Raw genomic sequence first — 22,719 nt, forward strand, 5'->3', positions numbered from 1 at the left:
CCCGCCCGCGCGCGCTCCGACCTCCGCCCGCGCCGGGTCTCGCGCACGGACATGGCGGCGGCCGCGGCCGGCGGGGAACGGGCCCGGCCGGACCCGGCGGAGCAGCGGGCCGAGCTGGGCCCGCTCCTCGCCACGGCCCTCCGGCCCGGCGAGTCCTGGTGAGCACGCCCGCGCCTCCCCTCCCTGGCCGTCCCCCTCCCCTGCGGGCGGCGGGGCCTGCGGGCCGGGCCGCGCCGCCGCTGAGGGGCCGCGCCGGGCGGTGCCGTGTGTTGCAGGTACCTGGTGGAGAGCCGGTGGTTCAAGCAGTGGAAGAAGTATGTGGGCTTCGACAGCTGGGACATGTTCGGCGCCGGCGATCCCAACCTGTTCCCGGGCCCCGTCGACAACGCGGGCCTGTTCCCGGGGCCCATCGACAACTCGGGCCTGTTCGGCGGTGAGTGCCGCGGGCGGCGGGGCCGCGGCTCGGGCTCGGCCGGGGAACTTCCCCGCGCTGCTTTCGCTTTCGGCCCGAGCGCTGCCCAGGGCGCGCGGCCGCACCGCCCTGTGCGCGAGGGAACCGGCCGGGCTCTGCCTCCCTGCCTGCGCTGCTGTTCCTTGGAGTCCTGGCAGTTCCTGCTGGGGCTGGAGAATGAGAATAAAAGGTGCTGTTTGATGCCCTGCTCTCTGCCGTCTGTCTCCCTTTTAGATCCGCAAACGCAGAGTTTGAAAGAGCACCTCATTGATGAGCTGGATTACGTGCTGGTGCCCACCGAAGCCTGGAACAAACTAGTAGCGTGGTACGGCTGTATAGACGGGCAGCAGCCTATTGTGAGGAAAGTAAGTACGGCTGAATCAACTTCTCCTCCCCCTCCTGGTTTCAGTTTTTCATCTCCATCAAACTTAAACGGTTTATTTTGCCAGATGTTAGCTAGCTAAGACAGGGTTCTCAGCAGCTCTTTGGAGATAATAACGTGATGTCTTTTTGCCTTGTCTGAAGGAACAACTTGCCTGTATTTCAGCCAAAATGCCTGAATGTTCAGGGGTTCTGAGTTGATGGTTTATTTGGGGCAAGAACCCTGAATTTTGTTCAGGTTATGATTCTTTGGACTAGTACAGTGCTTTTATATTGCTTTGTGGACAAGTGTAAGTTGTTGGTTAAACTAGTTTATCTTCCAGGACAGAATGAGTCTTTTAGTACAGATGGATTAGAGTATTTTTCTGGAGTCTAAGCTCATTCTTGTTTTCTCTTCCAAAGTTGTATGATTCTGAAATCTTTAAAAAGAGATGGATATGTGGTTTTGTTCTGTAAGTCGTACTTTTGGTTGACAAATGCAGTCAGGTATGCATTCTGAATACATAATCTGATCTGGAAGGTGAAGTTGGCAAGTGTTTGTTTTATTTGGGTTTTTTGGTTGGTTGGTTTGTTTTTTTTTTTTGAATGTGTATAGGTAAAAGGTTTTTTGTTTTTATTTTGGTTTTAGCCAATTGTACTGACAAAATTGAGCAATGCTGGTCTGTGGGGCTCATTAAAAAACTAATCACTACACAGAGTGGTGATATCATGTGTGGAATTAACACCACTTATGTTTAAGCAGCACTATGTTGTAAGTAAGGGTTACTTCAAGGTGTGCAAGACCTAGCAAAGTGTGGCACCAGAGGGGAAGTAAGATCAGGAAGTGCTGGAATGTTTTCATTCAGTGTGGGCTGGAAATTGCACCTAGTAAGAAATTCTGATGTCTTCAGGACTGGTGAGTTAACCCAGGATCACCTGGTTACCTCAGGTTCCCTCAGCTGAGTAGGGAGAACTCCCATGGAAGCAAGAAGTAGGAGAGGAGAAAATAATTACAGCATGTGAAGGAGATGTGGCTTTTGAGAAACATGTAACATCTTGAGGGATTGCAGGTCTGTGCTGAGAGGGAGAACTGGTACTCTTAGTGATCAGTGCCTCTCCAAGTGAGGCAGCTTTCCTTGGTGAGCTGGCTGATTGCTGTCACAAACCTGGCATGTCATTGCACACTCCCTTTTCTGAAAATTTGAAAGTTGACAAGAGATTTGGGAGCTGTTGGGGAAACACTTGGGCTTAACTGCATGGGCCTTCTTCTGCTGTGGTATCTGGTGCTGCTTTCAGTGGTGCCATAACCAAGGGGGTAGAGCTCAGAGCTTGTGCTGGTTTGCAGACCTGAACATGCCAGGTTATTCTGGGTCTAGTTAAGAGTAAACTTTTCAAGTTTGGAATTGCTATGAAACTGTCAGTCTCTGTTGTTAACCTGGTAACTGAAGGGGGTTTTTATATTTAAGAAGATGCTGAAATATAGCAGAGTAGTAGGTTTGTGGGATGTAACAGCATCTTACAAAAATCCAGTGGGTCAGTGAGACACAGAAGCTGCACTGCTGCACCTGAGTAGGATGTGGGCAGGATCTGGTTACAGCACTCCCCAGACAGCATTAAAAGTCAAGCACTTAAACTTGTGGTCCTGAGTGCCTTAAGACTTTCCTAAAGATGGATCAACTGTAATTCATACATGGAAATATCCATAAAAGTAGGATCTGGGAAGCAATTTTCAGACATCTTTATGGTTTTAAAAGATATTTCTTCCATCTCTCTGTTTGATGATCAGAGCCAAGTACAGGAGGATTAGACTAGATTTATTTGTGGTTCAGGTTTCTTTTGGTTGTCTCAAACCATATTTCTGGGCAGTCATCTATAGAGTCCTGTGGGAAGGTTTATTAATGTGCTTCCTCAGCAGCTGAGTTGTGCTGAGATTGCTGTCCAGTGGCATGAAATGAGCTGTGCTTTGGCAGAGAACAAGGAAGCTGGTCAGATGCAGTTTAAAAGACATCTGCAGGTGATTAGAGACTCCATTCCTCCATCCTAATGGACACAATGATCTGATCAGGAACTTCTTGGAAAGAGTTCTTTTCATTTCTGAATATGTCTCTTATTTGTTTCTAACTACAGAATACTGGAGAACGGGAAGTCACATTTAGTGACATTTATTCTGAAAAATAAATGGAAAACTTTTGGCTTGGCTTCTTTTCTTTCTTAAAAAGAAGTCTGCTCTGCCTGTCAAGAAGCTGTTTAAACAGGAGGCTTTACTTTCTGTTGTAACAGCAAAGTACTGAAGATCTTTCCAAATGTGTCTGTTAATTATTTACCCTTAAAGCACCTTGCATATCTAATACAACTTTCTAAAAGCAACAATCCTCAGAAGATGGAAGCATAATTTAGTGGAATTGTCACTATATGTCTAGGTCTTAATTCTTTGTTTCTTTCCAAAGCTGGGTAGTTTTTTTCTGTAATGTGTTAGGTGTAGATCATACCAAGTCTGGTGTCTCATGAATAGAATGGAATATTTTAGTTGGAAGGGACTTAATCATCTGGTCCAACTCCTGACCAATTCAGGTCTCACTGAAAGTTAAAACAAATTAAGGGCATTGTCCAAATGCCTCTCACTGTTACTCTTAAAATTATACCAGCTTTTTCAATGAAATATGGTCTCAGTTTCAGAGGCTTTGTAGCTGCCAAGCACTCTGGAGAGAATTGAGGTGTGGGGTTTTCTTTTTTCTTACTCTTCCTGTTACATTGCAGTTGTCTCGTAACTGGCCTGTGAAATGTGCTTTTCTTCCTGGCATAATGTGTTTTATGATCTCTAGGTGAAGAATGTTGTCCAGTTTTATGGAAGATATTTTTAAAAATATGCTGGAAGCTAGTGGCATGAGTAAATGTACCTATTGAAATATTCTCTCAAATGCAAAATTGATTTGAAAAGTACTCTGAAATAAAGCAGTGTCATCAAAACAACTTCAGAGGTACTTTTGCGTTCTTGCTAGGAGAGAGTAATGAGGCAGGTTCTGTGTACCATGCAGAAAAATTAATGCTTTGGTTTGCTGTCTTCTGGTAGAAGAGATTTTGCTCCAGTGTTCCAGCCTGGTTTAATTCTTTTATAAAACTTAACCAAAGACTAGAGGCAAAAGGTAATTCTCTTCTAGAATGCTTTGTGTTATCAAGTATTTTTCATGGTGGTTAGTGGTCAGTTCGGCTGTGATGATGGACCTCTGGAACTTTGCACTGGGATTTCCTGTTTTAAAAACCAAACAAAACCCCCCAGACAAGCTGGTGACTGAATCTAGGAGCAAATCAGTGTTCAGTTTATGGCTTGACTCTCAGTACTCCAAAAGGCTCTCAGTGTTTAGACCTGTGTGCTGCAGAGGAGTGCTCAGTTCTGCAGCTTGGTGTTGCTTGTTCCCTGTGTGCAGGTGGTGGAGTACGGGCTGTTTGTGAAGCACTACAAGGTGGAGGTTTATCTCCTGGAGCTGAAGCTGTGCGAGAGCAGCGATCCCGACAATGTCATCAGCTGCCACTTCAGCAAGGCAGATACTGTTGGTGAGTGGTTCTCTGATAGATGAAGCTCTGAGGCTCTCTCAGGAGATAATCTCTGCCCTCCTGAACCTCCAGACTGGAGCAAATCTGATTTTTCTCTCTCTCATTGCTATATTTTTCACATGTAAAAATGCTGAATATCAGCTGTCCTGTATCTACGTTACTAAACTGAAAAAAGCATCTGTTGTGGTATGACACTGGCCAAATGCCAGGCACCCTCAAAAACTGCTCACTCACCCTCCCCTGTCACAGCTGGGCAGAGGAGAGAAGAAAATTAATGAAGGGTTAATGAGTTGAGAAAAGGACTGGGAAAAAACACTGCAAGGGCAAAACAGGCTCAACTTAGAGGTATAAAGTGAGTTTATTACTAACAGAATCACAGGAGGATAATGAGAAGTAAAAATAAGCCCTTAAAAACACCTTTTCTTCTCCCAGCCCCTCCCTCCTTCCTACCAACAGTGCATGGAGGTTAGGTCAGTTTATAATCTGGGGTTTTCTTCTGCTGCTCCAGGAGAGGAACCCTTCCCCTGTGAGGCCATGGGGTCCCTCCCATGGGAGACAGTTGCCTGTGAAATTCTCTGGTGTGGGTCCACTCTCATGAGCAGCATTCCTCCCACAACTGCTGCAATGTGAGTCCCACCCATGGGCACACAGTCCTTCCAAATTGCTGCACTGTGAGTCTCTCTTCCCACGGGGTGCAGTCCTCCAAGGACAGGCTGCTCCAGCCTGAAGCAGGGCCCTCTCTCCACTGGGGCTTCTGCTGGATCACAGGCACCTCCAGGCATGGCAGGTGGATCTCTGCATCCCCCGTGGATCCCCTGGGGCTGTGGATGGATCCCCAGGGGCTGCAGGGGCTCAGCTGCTTCACCATGGTCTCCCCATGGCCTGCAGAGGAATCTTGGCTCTGGCACCTGCAGCACCTCCTCCCCCTCCAGTACCACTGACCTTGGTGTCTCTGTGTTGTTTCCCTTACATGTTCTCACCTCCTCCACTTCTCTGACTAGGAAACAACTGTGCACAGTTTATTTTGATTTTCTTCTTAAACATGTCATCACAGATGTTACCACCCTCTCTAACTGGCCCAGCCTTGGCCAGCAGCATGTCTATCTTCAGAGCCATCAGGGACTGGCTCTGCTGGACATGGTGGAAGCTTCCAGCAGCTTCCCACAGGAGCCACCTCTGTGGCCTCCCCCACTACCAAAGAGCAGGCCATGCAAAACCAGCACAGCTCTTTATGGACAGCTTGACAGTGGAAACTGAAAACTTGAACCTGTATTTTCAGATGAAGAGAAGTTGGCCTTAGGGCAGAAAGTTCTCAGTGTTCTGCATGTTGTTGGTTTGAGGGTTTGACAGTCAAATACATGACTGAAAACAGAAGTTGTTAATTTTTTCAGACTTACAAACTATATGAGCAATTATAACTTCCATGATATGTTTTCTTCTTGAAGAATCTTGAAGGATAAGTGGTGTACCTCCTGCTGGATGAATGTCTTGGTGTTTTTCCAAAAGCACTCATGTTTTAGGGATTTTGTTGTTTTTACTTTCTCCTGAACAGCTACCATTGAGAAAGAAATGAGAAAACTCTTCAATATCCCAGCTGAGAAGGAAACCAGGCTATGGAACAGGTATATGAGTAACACTTATGAGCAGCTCAGCAAGATGGATAGCACAGTGCAAGATGCAGGGCTCTATCAGGGTCAGGTAAGGGCCATAACTTTTTCTCTTTTTTTTTTTTTTGTTTAATGTAGTGCTTTTGCTGATGTGTATTTTTTTTCCACTTGCTTTTATGTACTTTGAGCAAACATTGACAGTGGGATTTGCTAATGCTTTTGCAAAATGTGTAACAGACTTGCAGTTACCTTTATTACCTGCACTCTCTTTCAGGTTGTTTTAATAGAAGTGAAAAATGAAGATGGCACGTGGCCTGGACAGCATTGCCTGGCAAAGTAAGCAAGCATGTTCTAAAGGTTTCTGTTATTTTGTGCAGCTTGTTTGCTAGGCTTTAGTGACCACATGTTCTCTGTGAAAGCCTGGTTATCACTGGCTGTTGTGGCTTGCCTTGTTTTGGTTATTTTCAAGGAGAGAAAATCTCAAATATAAATATTTTTCAGTGGTTCTGCTGCTGGTTTCTTAGCAAGAGTGTGTTTTAAAGCCTGTTTCAAACAGGTTGTATAAGGATTAAATAGCTTAGGGTTTCTATAGTGCTTAGGAGGCAAAAGTGCTATTTGTGTTGAGCTAGTGTGCTTTAAAAGCTACCTGTGCACACTGCACAGTGAAGCAAATAATCTGTCCTTTGCTGTTGTAGAACAGAAAGGATCTTGGAGTGTATTCCCAAACCTGCCAGTAGTGACTGCTCAGAGTTCTGGTAGTTCCCCCTTAAAAAGCTATAGAAATAGCTGACCAGCAAAAGACAATTACAGAAGCCTGTAAACGTGACAGATTCCCTCTGAGCTGTCTGATTAGAGAGGAGATGGGTAATTGCAGGGCTTGGTGAAATACTATGTGTATGGAGTGAATGGTGTAGAATGGAAGTTGCTTGCAGTGATAAGGAACTGCTTATATCAAGTCCTGCTACAGAAAGTAAAATTTGATGACTTTCCCTCTCTGATGCCTAGTTGGTACCATTCCAGGGGCCATCCAACTTGATAAAGAAAATGTTTTTCTGTACGGTATAGTTCACTTACAGAGCTTGATGCCAAATGATCTTACTTGAGATCAAGATAAACTAGCGTTAAATTTAAAGAGTTGAGAGGTCACTGAGAGGTCAGTGAAACCTGTTCTGAAATGGTACTTTGAGAGATCATACCTACTACAGTGAACTTTCTGTAGGAGTGTCATGTCACTTGAAGTCAGTATGGGAGAGGCAGCTGTGCAAGACCAGGTCATAACCTTTTGTTTCCACATGAAGCAAAGCTGAAAAGGAGCTGTGTAGCATTCTCAGGCCTCAGAGCAGTCCTTTGTCAGAACCTACTCTGATATGTAAAGGCTTTGATTTAACCTCTCATGATAGATGAATGAAAGTGGTTATTGGTATGTCGATTGCTATTTTCTAATGAAAAAAATAAAAATATTTACTTACGAAACTTGTGAAATCGACTTGATGCTGATAATGGTAGCTGAAAGAAGTGTATTAAGTGTTACAAGGATTATATGTTATTTTGTACTTTGTCTTGTGCTTCATCCTATCTCACGCAAAATTTTGCTTCAGTGTTCTATTTCTCAGCTCCAGAAAATACATGGAGAACTTAATATTTGGAGCTTTTTTCTTCTGGGCTGCACCAGTTTATTACTGAACGCTTATGAGGGAGTTTTCCCCAAATTCAGAGTTTTGATGACATGAGCCAAACAGAATGTAGAGCTCTCTGCTGGTGGCAGAGAAATGGTGAATACCTGCATCACTGCCCAAGTGCCAAAAGGTTCTGGCAAGCTGGGAGTTCCTCTCCTTCCTGCTCACAGAGGGTGTGTGCAGAGTGGCCATGGGCTGAGTGGCTCTGTGTCCTCGGGATTTTTCTGCACCATTTGCTGCTTGTCAGAGGCACTGGCCCCCTACCAGAGGAAATAGCTTTTCCACAGGTTTGGCAGCTGTCCTTGTGTTTCCCCAGCCATCAATCTAGCTGACATTTTACAGGAAAAATGCTCTTAAACTCCACAGCAGTCCTTGGGTGGTATATTCAGCCTATGCTTGGCTACTGCTGTTGGTTTGCTGCTCTCTAAAGAACAAAATATTTTCTTCTTACTGTAGTTTGAAACAGCTTTTACTTCTAGACAAAGTTTCAGAAGAGGGAATGGATTATACTTTTTCTCCTCACCTGCCATTATACTTATTCTAGGAATTTCAAAATTAGAGGCATACTTTGTTTCTGAAGGGAGATTATATAAACAACTCTGTGGAATTTAGTACTTTTAAATTGTTACTTACAAGACTCCCAAAATAAAGTCCTGAACTAGCAGAATTTCATTTCAGCCCTAGCACACTTTTTTTTTTCATCCTGGATATAATTTTCTTAGTGAAGACATGAAGTTGTGTTAGTTCTTTAAAAATAACACCTTTTCCATCAGGTATTGTACTTGTAAACTGAAGTTGTATTTAGTGTCTACTTGGTAGCTATCTGTCTTCCTTTGCAATATGCAGCAGTAAAATACCTTTGGTTCTTTGGTTAGAATTTTCCTGCTGTTTCCTCTCCCAGCTCTTCTGTTTACTCGTGGCACTGTGTGATTTCAGAGGACCCCCTTGGCAAGTGGGCTAAATATTTTGTGTGCAGATCTTTATTCCCTGACTTTGAAGTGCTTGAGTTTGCAGCAGATGCCAGGCTTGCAGAGGGCCCCATAGGATGTAACATAAGTTATGGAGGCTTTTGTGTGTGAGAACTTTCTAAATGAGCATCCATTACCGCCTCTGCTTTGTCACTTGAGCAAAATACCAGCTAATCTGCCTCTGACAAAATCTTTTTGTCACAAAATCACTATTTTATTGCTGGTTGTGTAAAGGAGGAGGACTGACTCTACTCTGTGCTCTGAAGGTGGCCTCAGCTGAATTGAAACACTTTTTTTATGTGTGCCTTTCAACCAATTGAAAATATTTTAGAATATTTTTCAAGTTGTTTAGTTTAGGAGTTTTTTCTGCATAACAACCGTATGGACTCAGAGTGATTTATTTTATCCTCTTTGCCCTGTAAGTCTCCAGTTTCTCCTCACCTGCCATTTGTGTGGGTTTTGGACAGGTTTTGCAACAGGACAAAGCAGCTGTCTTTACCTGCAGGTGGGGACAATGTGCTTCAGTGTTGTGAAGATGGAGTTGGGTTTCAGTGGTAACACACTGAGTGGGCCAGAACATTTTGGAAGGTCCCAAGTCACAAATTTCAAAGATGAAATAACTTTGTTCTCTTACTTCAGAGCAAGGTCTTGGGACCTCTATTTCTGAGGGAGCAGAAGTGACATACTATGGGATAGATGGCAGTAAAGGGGGCAGATGCCTTTGACCTGTCAGTCTGCACAGAAACCCTTTCTGCAGCATTGGGGATAAATATTTGGCATCCAGGTCTACTGTTGTCACTGTGTGCAAATGAAGCAGTCCTGAGAGCCTGCAGTGCTGTGGGGTCATTAATAATGGCTTTCCAGGCTTAAAGTGGGAGACTTTCAGAGAAAAATATTTTTCTTAGCTGCTCTCTGTGCCCTTCACCTGCAATCAGTGGCTGCCTTTGTGAGCATCTTGTGAGAAATGAGGAGAAGCAGCTGTCCTTAGGAAATCCTTTCTTCAGTAGTTACACATAGATGAGTAATTTCTAAAATGTAGGAGTATGTAGAATTCTTTCTCTTCCCAAATACATTTGGTTTCTGTTCTTTTTATCTCACATGGAAAGCTCTTAACCTCTCTTGTTGTTTTGCTGCTTCCATGAACCTTCCGAGTTTTCTAGCTGGACCTTGCTCAAAATCCTGGGTGACTTTGTGGGTAGAGTTTTCCCCACTCTGTGACTTATGTCTTACCTTTACTTTCTGATCTGTTTTTTATCTTCTTTGTAATTCTTAGCCTTTTTTTCTTGTTTGTGTAGGATGCTGTTGAAGTACTTGGAACTCTTTAGTTGCCATGTGACTCTTGATGAAACACTGTCTCTATGCTTCTGTTGGAAACCTTGAAATCCCTTAGGAGATAGTCCTCATTTTCCTTTTTCACCAGTAGATTTTCTTCGTATGATTTTCTGAGTTTCTCTGTTCTCTCTCTGAGAAATCAAATGTATCAAGCAGAGAGATGCTTAGTTCTCAAGTGTAGCATTTTCTAGATTTCTCCCCTTTGCTTCTAGATAATTCATTCACACTTTTAAAATGTGTTCTTAATGGATTTACATGCTATTGTTACCTAAATTGTTTTATTCTTGACCCTTGAAACCCACACATATGAACATGAGTCTGATAATTGTTGTATAGTCTAGACCTCCTGCTTTCCCACTGATATTATTTTGGTGTCCAGGTAATCTTGAAGTTTCATCTCCAGCATGGAATGACAGAATGTTGTGTGTTGTCCCAGAAAAGGTTCTCTCAGTTATTCTGGTAGATCTCATTCTTTCTAGGATACTTTCCTGTATACTTTTTTGTTGTGCTGGCTGGTGTAGATTTTAGTGCTTCAGGTTTTGACTGTGTTTGGGGTTTTCCAGTTTCATCTGGAAGCTCCTCCTGTAACTTGTTTACTTCTGTATTTTTTACTGCTATTATATTTCCAAACCATTGAGGCTGTCCAGCTGTTCTGCCTTGTCATGGCCTTTATGGCTTGTTCACTCTTGTATAGTTTTTTACCCACAGAGGTTTTCCAGAACATTTTTTTTAGTACCATCTGAACTATGAATATGCATTTTTAGTTTGTATCATTTGAAAACAAGGGCCGCAATAAAAAAGAATAAATGGACAAGCTGAAGCTTGAGAGCCCTATCCTCTGCTGGCTCTCTGCTCTGGTTTGGGGATAGTGACACTGTTGTGTGGCTGTTGGTGTCCTGCACAGTTTTACTCCTGGTTTTGTGTGTTTATTTGGGCAGAGATGGAGAGATTAGACCAAATCCCAGTCAACTCTTACTATAGAAAAATTAATTAGTGTCAAAGTTAGTACTGTCTTGTGGTTTTGCCTTTTTTTTAAATGGAACTGTCTGTGACAGGACACTGATAAATTTTAGTGCCTTATTGGTTATCTTCTTCCTGATTAATGTTGTGTTTGAATAGATGGTCTGAGTTTCAGGTAGGGAAGTCCTGTCCTGGTCACTTTTTAATGCAGGTACAGTGTTCTCTGGTCTTAAGATTTGAGGGGGTTTGCTTGCTTATTTCAAGGTGGTTTACTCATAAAATTAAAGCTTGCTTCCCTCTCACTCACACTGAATTGCTTCTTATTTCTGTCTGGGACCCAGATTTGCCTTTAAGCAATATTTGTTGCTCCTACTTCTGGTACTTTTCCCCTGATGTTTCTGTTCCAGACAATTGTTTGGAAATGTGATCAAACACATTAAAGGAGTAAATGCTGTGTGGGGTAATTAACTGTAGCTCAGCAAGTCCTTGGAGTTTTGTGGGAGGTGGGGCTGGGGATAAAAAAAGTAGTAGCACTGTTTCTGCTTCTTTTTCCTTTCTCCCAGATCAAGCACTGCAACTAGCAGAAACTTTACTACCTCTTCAAAATCATCAGCAAGTTCTTATTCCTCAGTGTCTGCCACTTCTGTCATTACTAATGGTGATAGCAGTAACTCCTATGGACTGAACAGCTCCCACCTGGGCAGGGGGTAAGAGCAGGAATGTTCTTTTTGTTTTGTCACCCTTCATGTGAGTGATCCCATGCATCCTTGCCTGTATAGAAGAGGAGTGTGGTGGTGCCCTAGAGGGGTTCTACTACTCTTGTGTGCCTGTTTATCACCCTTTGCTTTTTGAAACCACTGCCTTCTGCTGTTCCTTGCTGACTTGCAAAAGCAGTGCATGTTCCAGAGCTTACTAACTGCCAGAGCATTGCCTGTGTTTTGAGGTGACTCAGACTATGAGGGAAGGGATTATATTCTTTTGTCTATATGCCATTGTGGTAGAAGCCTTTCCAGGTGCAGATCATAATGCTCTTATTGTTTCTTCAAGTGTATTATATAGACTCTTGCTGTGTTAGGATAGTGTGCTGTTTACTTACAGACAGAGGAAATGAATGTGTTATGAGCCATAAATAAATAATAGACTTTGTAAGGATTAATATTTCTAAAGTTAGCATGTACATTTCACGTTCCTGGTATTCAGCATTTGCCCCTGTGAAGCAGCAGAAACAGGTAGCCTGGTTAAGAAATTTCAGTAAACAGTTTTCTGACTTGTATTTGATGTGACTTTTAAGTAGTAGTGAGATTCGACAAACTCATTGTGGAGTTCACTGTATTGTCTTTTTTTCCAGAGGTTCTGGGTTTGTCTGTAACTCTTACAACTGCAGGGACAGTGCTTCCCTCTCACAACCTGGACTCTGTGGACTCAGTAACCTTGGAAACACCTGCTTCATGAATTCTGCATTACAGGTAAGAATTAGAAAGAACCCTCATTAGAATTAAACAAAAGATCAGTTTCATATATATTCTGGATTAAAATCTGTGAAAAGAAAAGAATATTTAATGTGATTCCATGGGGAGACTACACCTCAAAAATAGACCAAAAAATCATGTTTAGTTTGGCTTATGTTTAGCTCATTAGTACTGTAAAACATATCAGTATTAGGGACTGAATCTGAAATATGTGACATTTGAAATGGCCAGGGGAAGTTGTATTGAACAGGTGCCTGACTCACATAATGTCCTAGTGGTGTGCCCTGCCAAAAATGGGCTGATGTGGAGGGTGTTTAGACTTGTGTGGGCTGCACAAGTGACATGAGCAGGTCACTGCATGCAGTTCTGGTCCTGTGTTAAAGATTCTTGAAAAATTAGGAGCATAAAAAGCCACAGGAAGGGTTCGGGTTCATTGTGCAAGGTGTTATGGTTGACACAGTGATGCAAAGCCAATAATTATTTCTTTACTTCTAAACTTAATTTCTTTGGATTATTTTGTTCATTTTAAATAATGCAAAAACTCTAGGGGTAGTTTTTGCTAAGAAATTCAAACAAAACGTGAGACAAATTCTATGAACTTTGATTTAAGGAATGGAAAAACTTCTAGTGTGGTACCAGTGCTGTGAAATTACTTCAATCACTCTGTGATGGCTTTGAAATCTGGAACAGGTCTTAAAATAACTAATGCATTATGCACGTGGTATTCAGGACACCACAGTAAACTTGGGCTGCCCTGCTTTTTGTTCAGCATGACTTTATTTTCAGTTGTGTCAGGTAACCTTAAGCCACTCTTGGACTTAGCTAAGAGACAACTTTAAAATTTTTAATTATCCAAGTGACTTAAATCAAACGTACTTCAGTCTTAGTTTATCATGCAAAATAGTCATGTTAAGGACCAATTACTTTCTTTCTTGTATTTACCATTATGCTTTAATTTTCTAGATACTAGCCTTTCAAATGCAGATTTCTGCCTTAATTTTTTCTTTGTTTTACTAAACAAGCTCTGAGTCTCACCAGTTTTGTTACCTTGGTGCATGTTCTGATGTAAAGGTTGGTTTTGATATTTCATTGTCACACAAATCTATTGTCCTGTGCAGTAAATTAATTTTCTTAATACTTTCTCAGTGCCTGAGCAATACTCCTCCTCTGACTGACTACTTCCTGGAAGATAAATATGAAGCTGAAATAAATCAGAACAACCCACTGGGGATGAGGGGAGAAATTGCAGAAGCCTATGCAGATCTCATTAAACAGATGTGGTCTGGGAGACAGTCCCACGTGGCCCCACGTATGTTCAAAGTAAGTGTGTCATGTTCCTGTAGCACAGCTCTGGGGCAGAAGAAACAGTGAAAGCTAATGTGCCTGCCACATATTTTGATGTTGTGAAGGCAGTAAGGACATTGCTGCAGTGTTTCATTGTTTGTCAATGCTTTTTGGGGTGCAGGGAGGAACTTGCCAGTGAGCAGTGTCCTTAGAGTTTGCTGCTGCTCTTTAATGTTACTTAATAAATCCTCCCAGCCTGAGGGCTGTTTACAGATGAATCAGAATGGTCTTTGCTGCAAAACTAAGCAAGGTCACATGAATTGCCAGCTGCGAACTTTGGTCAGTGAGAAAAGGTGTGCAAGTTACAACTCCAAACATTTAAATTATGGAGTGAACATCAAAATGCATCCCCTTGTCTAGAACTTTGTTTATTGGTGTAATGTTCTCATTGCTTCAGTGTGAAGAGCTGCTTTCTGCTGAAATACTGAAAGTAGCTGGGGAAGTTTTTCTGGCACCTTTCCCTGCATTAGCATCCAGTTCACCATGTCCTGCTGCCAACAGGAGGTGGTGGTGAGCTGACCTGTGCCAAGCCACAAGCTGAGTGTTTTGTGTCCCCTCCCTCTTGCCTTCGTGTTTCAGACACAGGTTGGGCGATTTGCTCCTCAGTTCTCAGGATACCAGCAGCAGGATTCCCAGGAGCTCTTGGCTTTTCTGCTCGATGGCTTGCATGAGGATTTGAACAGAGTGAAGAAGAAGCCCTACTTGGAGCTGAAGGATGCCAATGGCAGACCTGATTCGGTACAGTGCCCTTTACTTAAGGATTCCCAGGGCATTTAGTTGGGTTCTGGGACACTTCCTGACCTTCCTGCTCATGGACCACATAAACATCCTTCCCACAGAGCAGTGTCCCTGGCACAGGACAACCTTGTCTTGCCTTGTGGCACTTTCCCTAAACAGAGAAAAGTAATTATGAGGTTTACCTGATAGAGGCCAAATAATGTTTCTTGTTTTCAGTTTTCTTCTTGAGACTAAAAGTCTCATGCTAAGAGCAGCCTCTGATTGCCCTGAATAAATGAATGCCAAATGCCCTTTGGTAAGGAGTTTATAAGTTGTCTTGTGAAGGTCTTCAAGGAATTGTAATTTGTCTCCTTTTAGACTATCTTTGTGAAACATGGCCATCGTTTTCCAAGACAAAAAGCTCTGTTTTTTTCTTGAAAGCTGTAACTGCAGTTGCCTTTCCAAAGCAACAGGCAGCACTCCATTTTTTCTGGAGAGTGGAGCGTACCTGATTGTCCTGTAGAGCAGCATGTGATCCTGCCACTGTCTCCTCAGCTCTATTCATGCTTCTGGCATTGTGTGCACCAAGGAATACCTGATCAAACTCAGCTAGAACAGATTGATTAAATTTTACTTGATACTGGGCCTTAATTTCACTGAGAAGAAATCCCAGTGTGTCATGCTCGACATACACATGCTGGTAGAGCCCCTTCCCTATGAAATTGACCTATCAGTATCAATTTTCCAAGTTTTCTTTGGTCCTGGTGCTCAACCCACTGTAGAAATCTTTGCAAGAAATAACTTCTAATATATTTTTTTAAATTGTTTTTATAGGAGGTGGCAAAAGAGGCATGGGAGAATCATAGGCTGAGGAATGATTCCATCATTGTGGATATTTTTCACGGTCTTTTCAAGTCTACCCTTGTTTGTCCCAAATGCTCTAAAGTTTCTGTGACCTTTGATCCCTTCTGTTACTTAACTCTGCCACTGCCCCTGAGGAGGGATCGTCTCATGGAAGTTACCCTGGTGTATGCAGACCCACAGCGCAGACCTGTCCAGGTGAGGCACGTTGAAGACAGAAATTTAAGTCATCTGAGTTCTATTAGATTTTAAAATTGAGACCCTTAAAGTAATCTGAAGGATATTGATATCCAAGTTTGAGTGAGGTAGTATGGGTGTTCTGGTGAAAAATCTGGGATGCGAAATCAAGTGACTTCATAAAATGGCTTGGCTCGTGAAACTAAGGTCATGGTCAGCTGGAAATGGTTTTCTGTGGTGAGATGACCTGTGTGATGTGCTGCTCCCTGAAAGCAGCAGCGTGCTTGCAAAATGTAAAGATGTAACTTACATTGTGCCCTGGGGTGCACAGCAGCACCAGCCTGTCCTCTGCTCTGCACAGGGCCAGCCTCAGCTCAAAAGCTGGGGGCAGTTTAGCTCATCACAATACAAAAAAGACAGACTCTAATGAATCATTAGAGACTGTCCAAAGAGAGCTATGAGGGTGGTGAAGGGTCTGGAGGGGAAGCCTTATGATATCACTGGGTTTGTTCAGCCTGGGAAGAGGAGACTGAGGGCAGAAACCTTGTGGTGTTCAGCATCCTCACAAAGGGAGGCCAAAGGGCAGTTCCCTGTTCACGTTTGAGACCAGTGGCAGGACCTGAGGGAAGGGCCTGAAGCTGAGTCGGAGGGGTTTAGGTTGGATACCAGGAAAAGGTTTTTCACCCAGAGGGTAGTTGAGCACTGGAACACACTCCCCAGGGGAGTGGTCACAGCACCAAGCCTGTCAGAGTTCAAGGAATGTTGGGACAATGCTCTCAGGCTCACGGTGGGATTCTTGGGGTGTCCTGTGCAGGCCAGGAGTTGGGCTTTGATGGTCCTTGCGGGTCCCTCCCAACTCAGCATATTTTATGGTTCTGTGATTCTAAATGGGTAAGGCCTCTGAATTTCAAACAGAATTGAAAAACAATTCCTCTTGCGGAAAAAAAAAAAAAAAACAAGAAAAATAACATGTTTGCTTTTTCAGCCTCCTCAATAGACTTGTTTTAAATTTGCCCCTCACTTTATTTTCAGATGGATACACACATCCCTAAAGTAGCCTTGTGCTTGCCACACATCACAGCACAAGTTGGGGCACCCAGGGAGAGTGACTGGATGTCCTGATGCAGTTTTGGAGGAGCTGATTGTCAGTATTTCCATGTCTGTCAAGATTTTTGCCTTGACCTTTAGTGGCATTGAAGAGAATGGCTCTAAGATGTTTTTTATCACAGAAAAAACCACCAATTTTATGTTCTAAGCAAGCTGCTGTGTCTGGTGATTGTTTGTTCCTGGGTTTTACTACTGCTGAGACTGATCACAGCAGAAGGCTGTTTATGGCTTTCATTCCCTCCAAATCCCTGCTTTGTGTAAGGCAAAGCTGAGATCCAGAAGACCTTCAAGTGTGTGGTTGTGACCTTAACTTCAGCAGAACTCCTGTAAATTAAAGAATTAAGAGTTTTAAGACTTTTATTTCCATTTTCTTGCTCTCTGCCTTGTATGGGTTTCTTTTTCCTGGTGTAAATATAACATTATCTTTGTTTCTAGTACCGGGTTGTGGTGCCAATGATGGGGGCCATCTCGGATCTCTGTGAATCACTTTCCAAACTCTCTGGTGTTCCTGCAGAAAATGTAAGAATAAATGCAGACAGTAATTTTGATAAATGTTTGTACTTCTTGAAGCATTTTGGTGGCCTAGCTTTTATATGGGTGATAAGCTGAACTTCATGGCTTAGTGACAAAACTGCAATAAGTTAAAATGCTGTTCTTTGCTTGTAAGATTAAAAAGATGCATGAAATAGTCAGTATTTATTCTGATAGTTCCATTGCAGTAGAGAGGTTTAAAAGAAGGGACAGAAAAGTAAAGTGCAACTAACATTGGTATACTGACAATTGTGATGGAGAATGGGAATAAACTGTTGCTTGAATTTAAAGGCAGTTTGTCTAAATTTATGTAAGCTTTTACTATAATCACTGCAAATCTCACTTGCTGTCCTAGATGGTGGTGACAGACGTGTATAATCACAGATTCCACAAAATCTTCCAAATGGATGAAGGTTTAAATCATATCATGCCAAAAGACGACATCTTTGTGTGAGTAAACTGGAAAAATGCCATGTGTGAAGAATACTGCAAAACATTTGCTTTGGTTTTAGGTTCTAAAAAACCTGTCCCCTCACAAAACATAAACCTTCTTGTAGACCTTTTCTATGACTCAGCAGTAATGCAGCATTGCTGCTATCAGCAGGTCAGCTATGCAGTGTTCAGCTGATACTCTTCTAACACAGGAGGGCATGGCCCTTGGGTCATAATAAACTTGTAGTCTGGTCTGTGTTATGCAGTTTAGAACTTCTTACAAGCCTCTTCAGGACATAATTCCATCTGGATTCCAGTTTTGCTCTTACTGACATTTTTAGTTTCACTCAAGCTTTTTCTTATGTTTTCCAAATCAGCCAAAAGCTTTGCACCATTACTAGGACAGTATGAAGTCTGAGCTGTTGTACTCTGTCTTTCCAAAATCCATCCTGGTTCTTAGAGCACCTTGGCTGGACGTTTTTATAAACTCTTGACTGGTGCTTAACACTGTATCTAAACTGTTGTTGTGAGGGCAAAGCTGAGGATTTGGTCTTGCTGCTTGATGTTCTGCATGTGTGTGGTGGATGAGATATTTCCAGTAGCTTCTGAAATCTGGTGAGGAGAGGAGAGCAGAAGTCGTGTTCCTCTGTTGCAGCTGAGATGTGAGAACATTCCAGTGCAAGAATATTGCTGCCATGAAATTGTTGGGTCTGTGTGGAGACTTGCACTGACATCCTCTGGTGCCGTGTGAACCTTTCAGGGGTGGGATGCTGTGACATACTGGTGCTCTTTTGTCCTGCTGTTTGTTGTTACCTTACTGCTGAGATGTGATGAAGGAGTTTTGTAAAAGTTGTTGTCTTCAGCTGTGTGACCAGTTGGGATCTCTGGGAGGGAAGTTTGACTTCTGTGAAATCTGTTTGTAGAGTGTTCATTTTAAGTCTGTCTGTCTCTGCAGCAAGTAAAACATTTTAAAAACAAGAAGCATGATATTACAGTGGTAATTGCAAAAAAAACCCTGCTTTCATACAGGCATAACATACTGTAAATCCCTCCACAGAAAACAGCTATGTCTGAATCAGGTCTGCTCTGGTGTGTGGGGCAAGCACTGGCTGAAGTGCAGCTCCAAGTGTATTTTCCTTTGCAATTGCCACTTCCTTTTATGTGCAGGGTAACTGTAAATGAGGTGCTGCTGTGAGTCACAGTGAGTGAGCTGACCTGGGTTAAAAATAGCCTTCTGAGGAAGAGGAGAGGTAGCAGGAGGAAGTTTTGCAAATCCTGTTTTTCCATGTACACCCTCCAAGATCTTTTCAGCACTGAGGGGCAAGAGCAAGAATCCAGGCACCAGGGCAAGAATTAGGAAAAAGCTGTTCATAGGAAGTCCCATTTAATGGGTAATATTGCCAGGAAAAAGATATGTAAAGTAATATTCTAACTTCAGCTAAAAAACATCTTTCTTTTATTGAAAGAAGTCTTGTTTAAAAAAAACTAGTAGAGCAACATTTGTTCATAAAGAGGAAAGTTTTTTAAAGGCAAATACATAATTACTTCCAGTGTGGGCAATCTACCTGCCTTGCCTGATTATAAAACGTCTGCTGTTAGGTGTTCCAAGATGATTCAATAAATGGTTAGAATAGTCTGAAAGTTCTTCAATTACACTTTGTTTCCATCTATTATTTTTTTGTCCTGCCAGCTTCAAAACCTGTTTTCCATCAGGGAATGTACTTTTAGTTGTGGATGTACCTCTCTGCCTTCTGCTTCTTCCAGAAAAGATGGTTTTACAGTTAAAGAGGAACTTGTCAAGTGCTGCTCAAGCTGCTGTGTTTCTGCCAGAAGTGATGGGCAATGACTTGGCAGATCAGGTTTCTGCCTCCTGCAGGTGCTGTGTAATGTGTGGCTGGGGAGTGTGGTGTGTGGTGGTTTTTTGTTCAGACTGCTGCTGCCAATAACTTCAGGAGTTTCTGATATCTCAGCAACTTAACTTAGATAACTGGCGAATGTCTCACTGTTTATTAAAAAGAGGAATAAAAAATACTTTAAAAAAAATAGGTCTTCCAAAACTTTCCACCTTTAAGGAACAAACTTGTTTCCACTTGAAATGTTGAGAAACATTTTATTTTCCCAAAGTCAGTGAAGAAGAGTTTCTCACTAAAAAGCATTTTTTTATTCTTAAATTGAGGCAAATTCTTTGGAGGAGTGACAGGAAAAGACTTGCTGTTTATGACTTGCAGGATGCTCTGTATGCCTGCATAGTCCATGAAATGTCCAGCTTGGAAAAGGTGCTCCTGGACTGGTGATGGAGCTGTGGGGGTGTAGAACTGCTTACAGAGAGTGATGCATCTCTGCTGATCCTGAAAGAAAACTGTCTTTGTATCACTTAATGAAGGGGAACAGATGCCTTTTATTACAAAGTACAGCTGTGTAGGGTTTTACAGTTACAGTATATTCATCCAAAATTCACAATTGAAATAAATAATCTAAAAAAGACTCAATAAACCATGCTAACTCATCAAACCCTTGTTTGCACTACGTTTATACTGGTGGGTATTAGCACAAAATAAACTCTTAAGAATGCTTTCTTGAGTATTGGGCTGAAAAGATAGCAGTTGCTTTTTAAGAAAGGAAGAATCCTTCTGGAAGGTTCTTGCCTACCATGTTTTGAAAGCTTAATTTTTTCCTAAGATTTGTTTGAATCAGTTAATGGCCTTGTGTGGTAAGACTAAAACATACCAGCTTCGAGTCTAGGAAAATAGGAGTTACAGAACAGATGGGTTTTTAATAGCATTGCTTATTTATAAATCAAATAGGGAAGCTGCATCACTTCAGGGTGTTGGGCTCAGTGCAGTAAAGCCAAGTGAGAGCTATGTCAGCTATCAGGTGTGAAAAACAAACTGAAAGGGATTATCTGGTAGTCCTGGCACCTTTTGCAGGGTATGTTCTTAATGTAGATCTGCTTCCAGTTGATGGATAATGCAACCTGGGATATAACTGAGTACCATCAGTTAATTTTTTTTCTTCAAGCAAAAGATGTTTTCTAGAATCAAAGTATCTCTTGTATTTAAATGATGCTCACTGTCTCATGTGCTTGAACTTTTCCTAATTCATGTTTTATTGATCCTGTCCCTTGTATATACTCATCATGTGCTCTTTATTTCCCAGTCCAGTAGCTAGACTTCCCTGTGGGAAAACTGTAATGTGTATATCTTGCTCCTTGTTTTGAGTAGTTGCAGTTAGATGCTAAGTTTCTTTCACTGTTTAGAAAACAAAGAGAAAAACTATCCAAAACAGAGTTAAATCAGTACAGCATATTCAGAAACAGATATTTCTCATGTATATTTCCCCAAAACTTGTGTGCATTTCCCAAACTTACATTTTGAAATTACAGGTGGCTCAGTGGTCCTATTGATTTTTGAGGTCTTTTTCTGAAGGATTTTGTTGCCTGGTCTTTGAATTGAGCTAGGCTCACAGGCCTTTTCTTTTGCTCTTCCTGTGATTCCTTCCACACTGAGTGAATTCTGAGAGAAGCTGTGATAAACTGAAGACTGCACCCTTCTGCTTAAATAATTTTTTTTAAGGTGTAACAGTTTCCTCACCTGAGAAGCACTCCTCCCTTCCACTGGCAGAAGCAAACCAAGGTTGTTTTAGTAATCATCTGTGGTTGTTTGCTGGATTCTGAGAATCCAAAGAATGAGTGGGTGATGATAGGGCAGTACAAAGCCCCAGGGCTCTGAGTTCATGAGCAGCTGCCATCCAGTTGTTCCTGTGTTCCTTGCTCTCATTGCTACCCTCTAAACATGACCTTGCTCAGATCTCCCACCTGTGATCACCTTTGTGGCTGTCTCCTGTAAGAGAAGTCAGTTGTTTCAGTGGTTCTGAAGCTGTAAGATCTGCTTGTAACTTAAACTGGCAATTCTTGCCTTCTGTACCTTTCTCAGCATCATATTAAGTTGTTTCAGGATTGAAACGTTTAATTATGGATGTCAGTCTCTTAACAGTGTTTCTGGAGGTTTGTTTGCTGCCTGTAACAATACCCCTGTGGTTTGCAGACCTCTGATCTTGCTGTATTGTGCACTGGCCAGCTGGCAGCACACATCTCAATTCAAAACTCAGAAACTCCTAACACTGCAGGAGATCTGTGCTCCAGCAGGGCTGTGACTTAAAAAAATTAAAGCCAGTACTTTTGTACTCATGTCTTGCTTTTGACACTAATGTCTGTGAAGTCTCAGCTTTTGATTTGGGCCTCTCCTGATCAGGTCATGGATTTCCCTGAAATGCTTGGGTTGGAAATGTCAGTGAGCAGGAGCTCTCACAACACATTGCAGCAGGAATAGAGCAGCTGGAATGGGCCTTGGCTTTTCTGAGCGTTTGCTTGACAGAGGACATGGTCTGCAGACATGGATATCATAGTCCAGACTGTGCTGTTGGTGAAATTTGGGAAATGTGCTGTATGTGGGATGTATGGAATATTGAGCTTCTGCCTTTTTTGGGATATTTCAGTGGCTGGAAAAACTCAGGGTTTTTTTCTGGTTTTCACCCTAGGGTTATGAGGGAAGACACATTCAGTTTTTGCAGGGCATCTTGGACATCTTGAGATGTGTATTGTGAATTTTAATGTGCCACTAAAGTGGTTGGGAATACTGAATCTGGAGGAGTGAGGAAAGGGCAAGAATTGGACTCCATTTGGAACTTAAGCTGAATGCAGTATGGAAAATGAAGATGTGCCCTGGATGTTTAAGATTCGTTTTTCCTCTGAGCTGCTCAGTTTCTGGTTCATCAGTTCTTCTGGTTTATTATCTTACCTGTTGAGCTCTCTGATAGTAAAACTTCAAAAAGAAGAAATGCAAATACCACTGGGTTTCTTGATATTTTGGTGACTTTAAGTAACTTTGAAATGCATTCCAAAATTTACCTGGCACCTTTTACACAAGAGGACAAAACTGTACATTTTCTTCTCCACTGAGAGGGAAGGAGGATTTGGAAATTCTCCAGGCCTTTTCTTTCACAAGGCTTTGCATTCATCTGTTTCTCATCTTGACAGGTTTGCAACTGTCAGGTAGTCATGGAGCAAGTTGTATTAATATTTATTGGAGAAGAGCTAAGGTGCAGAAGGTAGAGGGGGTTGTAGAAGCCTTGAAACAGGATCATTGACCCACCATGCAGGGGCAGTGCAGCCAGAGA

General features: G+C 42.3%; 1 protein-coding gene across 2 annotated transcripts in view; it reads left to right on the top strand.

Annotated features, from left to right (window-relative positions):
* The window catches only part of USP4 (ubiquitin specific peptidase 4), a 31,789-nt gene continuing 9,070 nt past the window's right edge, over positions 1-22,719 (top strand). Inside the window, exons 1-13 of one of the 2 annotated variants that reach the window (XM_064432520.1) lie at positions 1-158; positions 276-433; positions 686-816; positions 4,237-4,363; positions 5,916-6,061; positions 6,245-6,306; positions 11,470-11,613; positions 12,255-12,372; positions 13,522-13,695; positions 14,299-14,457; positions 15,271-15,495; positions 17,017-17,100; positions 17,468-17,562. In XM_064432520.1, coding sequence (XP_064288590.1) covers positions 52-158; positions 276-433; positions 686-816; positions 4,237-4,363; positions 5,916-6,061; positions 6,245-6,306; positions 11,470-11,613; positions 12,255-12,372; positions 13,522-13,695; positions 14,299-14,457; positions 15,271-15,495; positions 17,017-17,100; positions 17,468-17,562 — 1,730 coding nt within the window. In that variant the 5' untranslated portion in view covers positions 1-51. The remainder of the gene's footprint in view (positions 159-275; positions 434-685; positions 817-4,236; positions 4,364-5,915; positions 6,062-6,244; positions 6,307-11,469; positions 11,614-12,254; positions 12,373-13,521; positions 13,696-14,298; positions 14,458-15,270; positions 15,496-17,016; positions 17,101-17,467; positions 17,563-22,719) is intronic. The other variant, XM_064432521.1, reaches the window with a different exon arrangement.

The sequence above is a fragment of the Passer domesticus genome, chromosome 9 (genome assembly GCF_036417665.1).
Source record: "Passer domesticus isolate bPasDom1 chromosome 9, bPasDom1.hap1, whole genome shotgun sequence".
NCBI classification, from domain to species: domain Eukaryota; kingdom Metazoa; phylum Chordata; class Aves; order Passeriformes; family Passeridae; genus Passer; species Passer domesticus.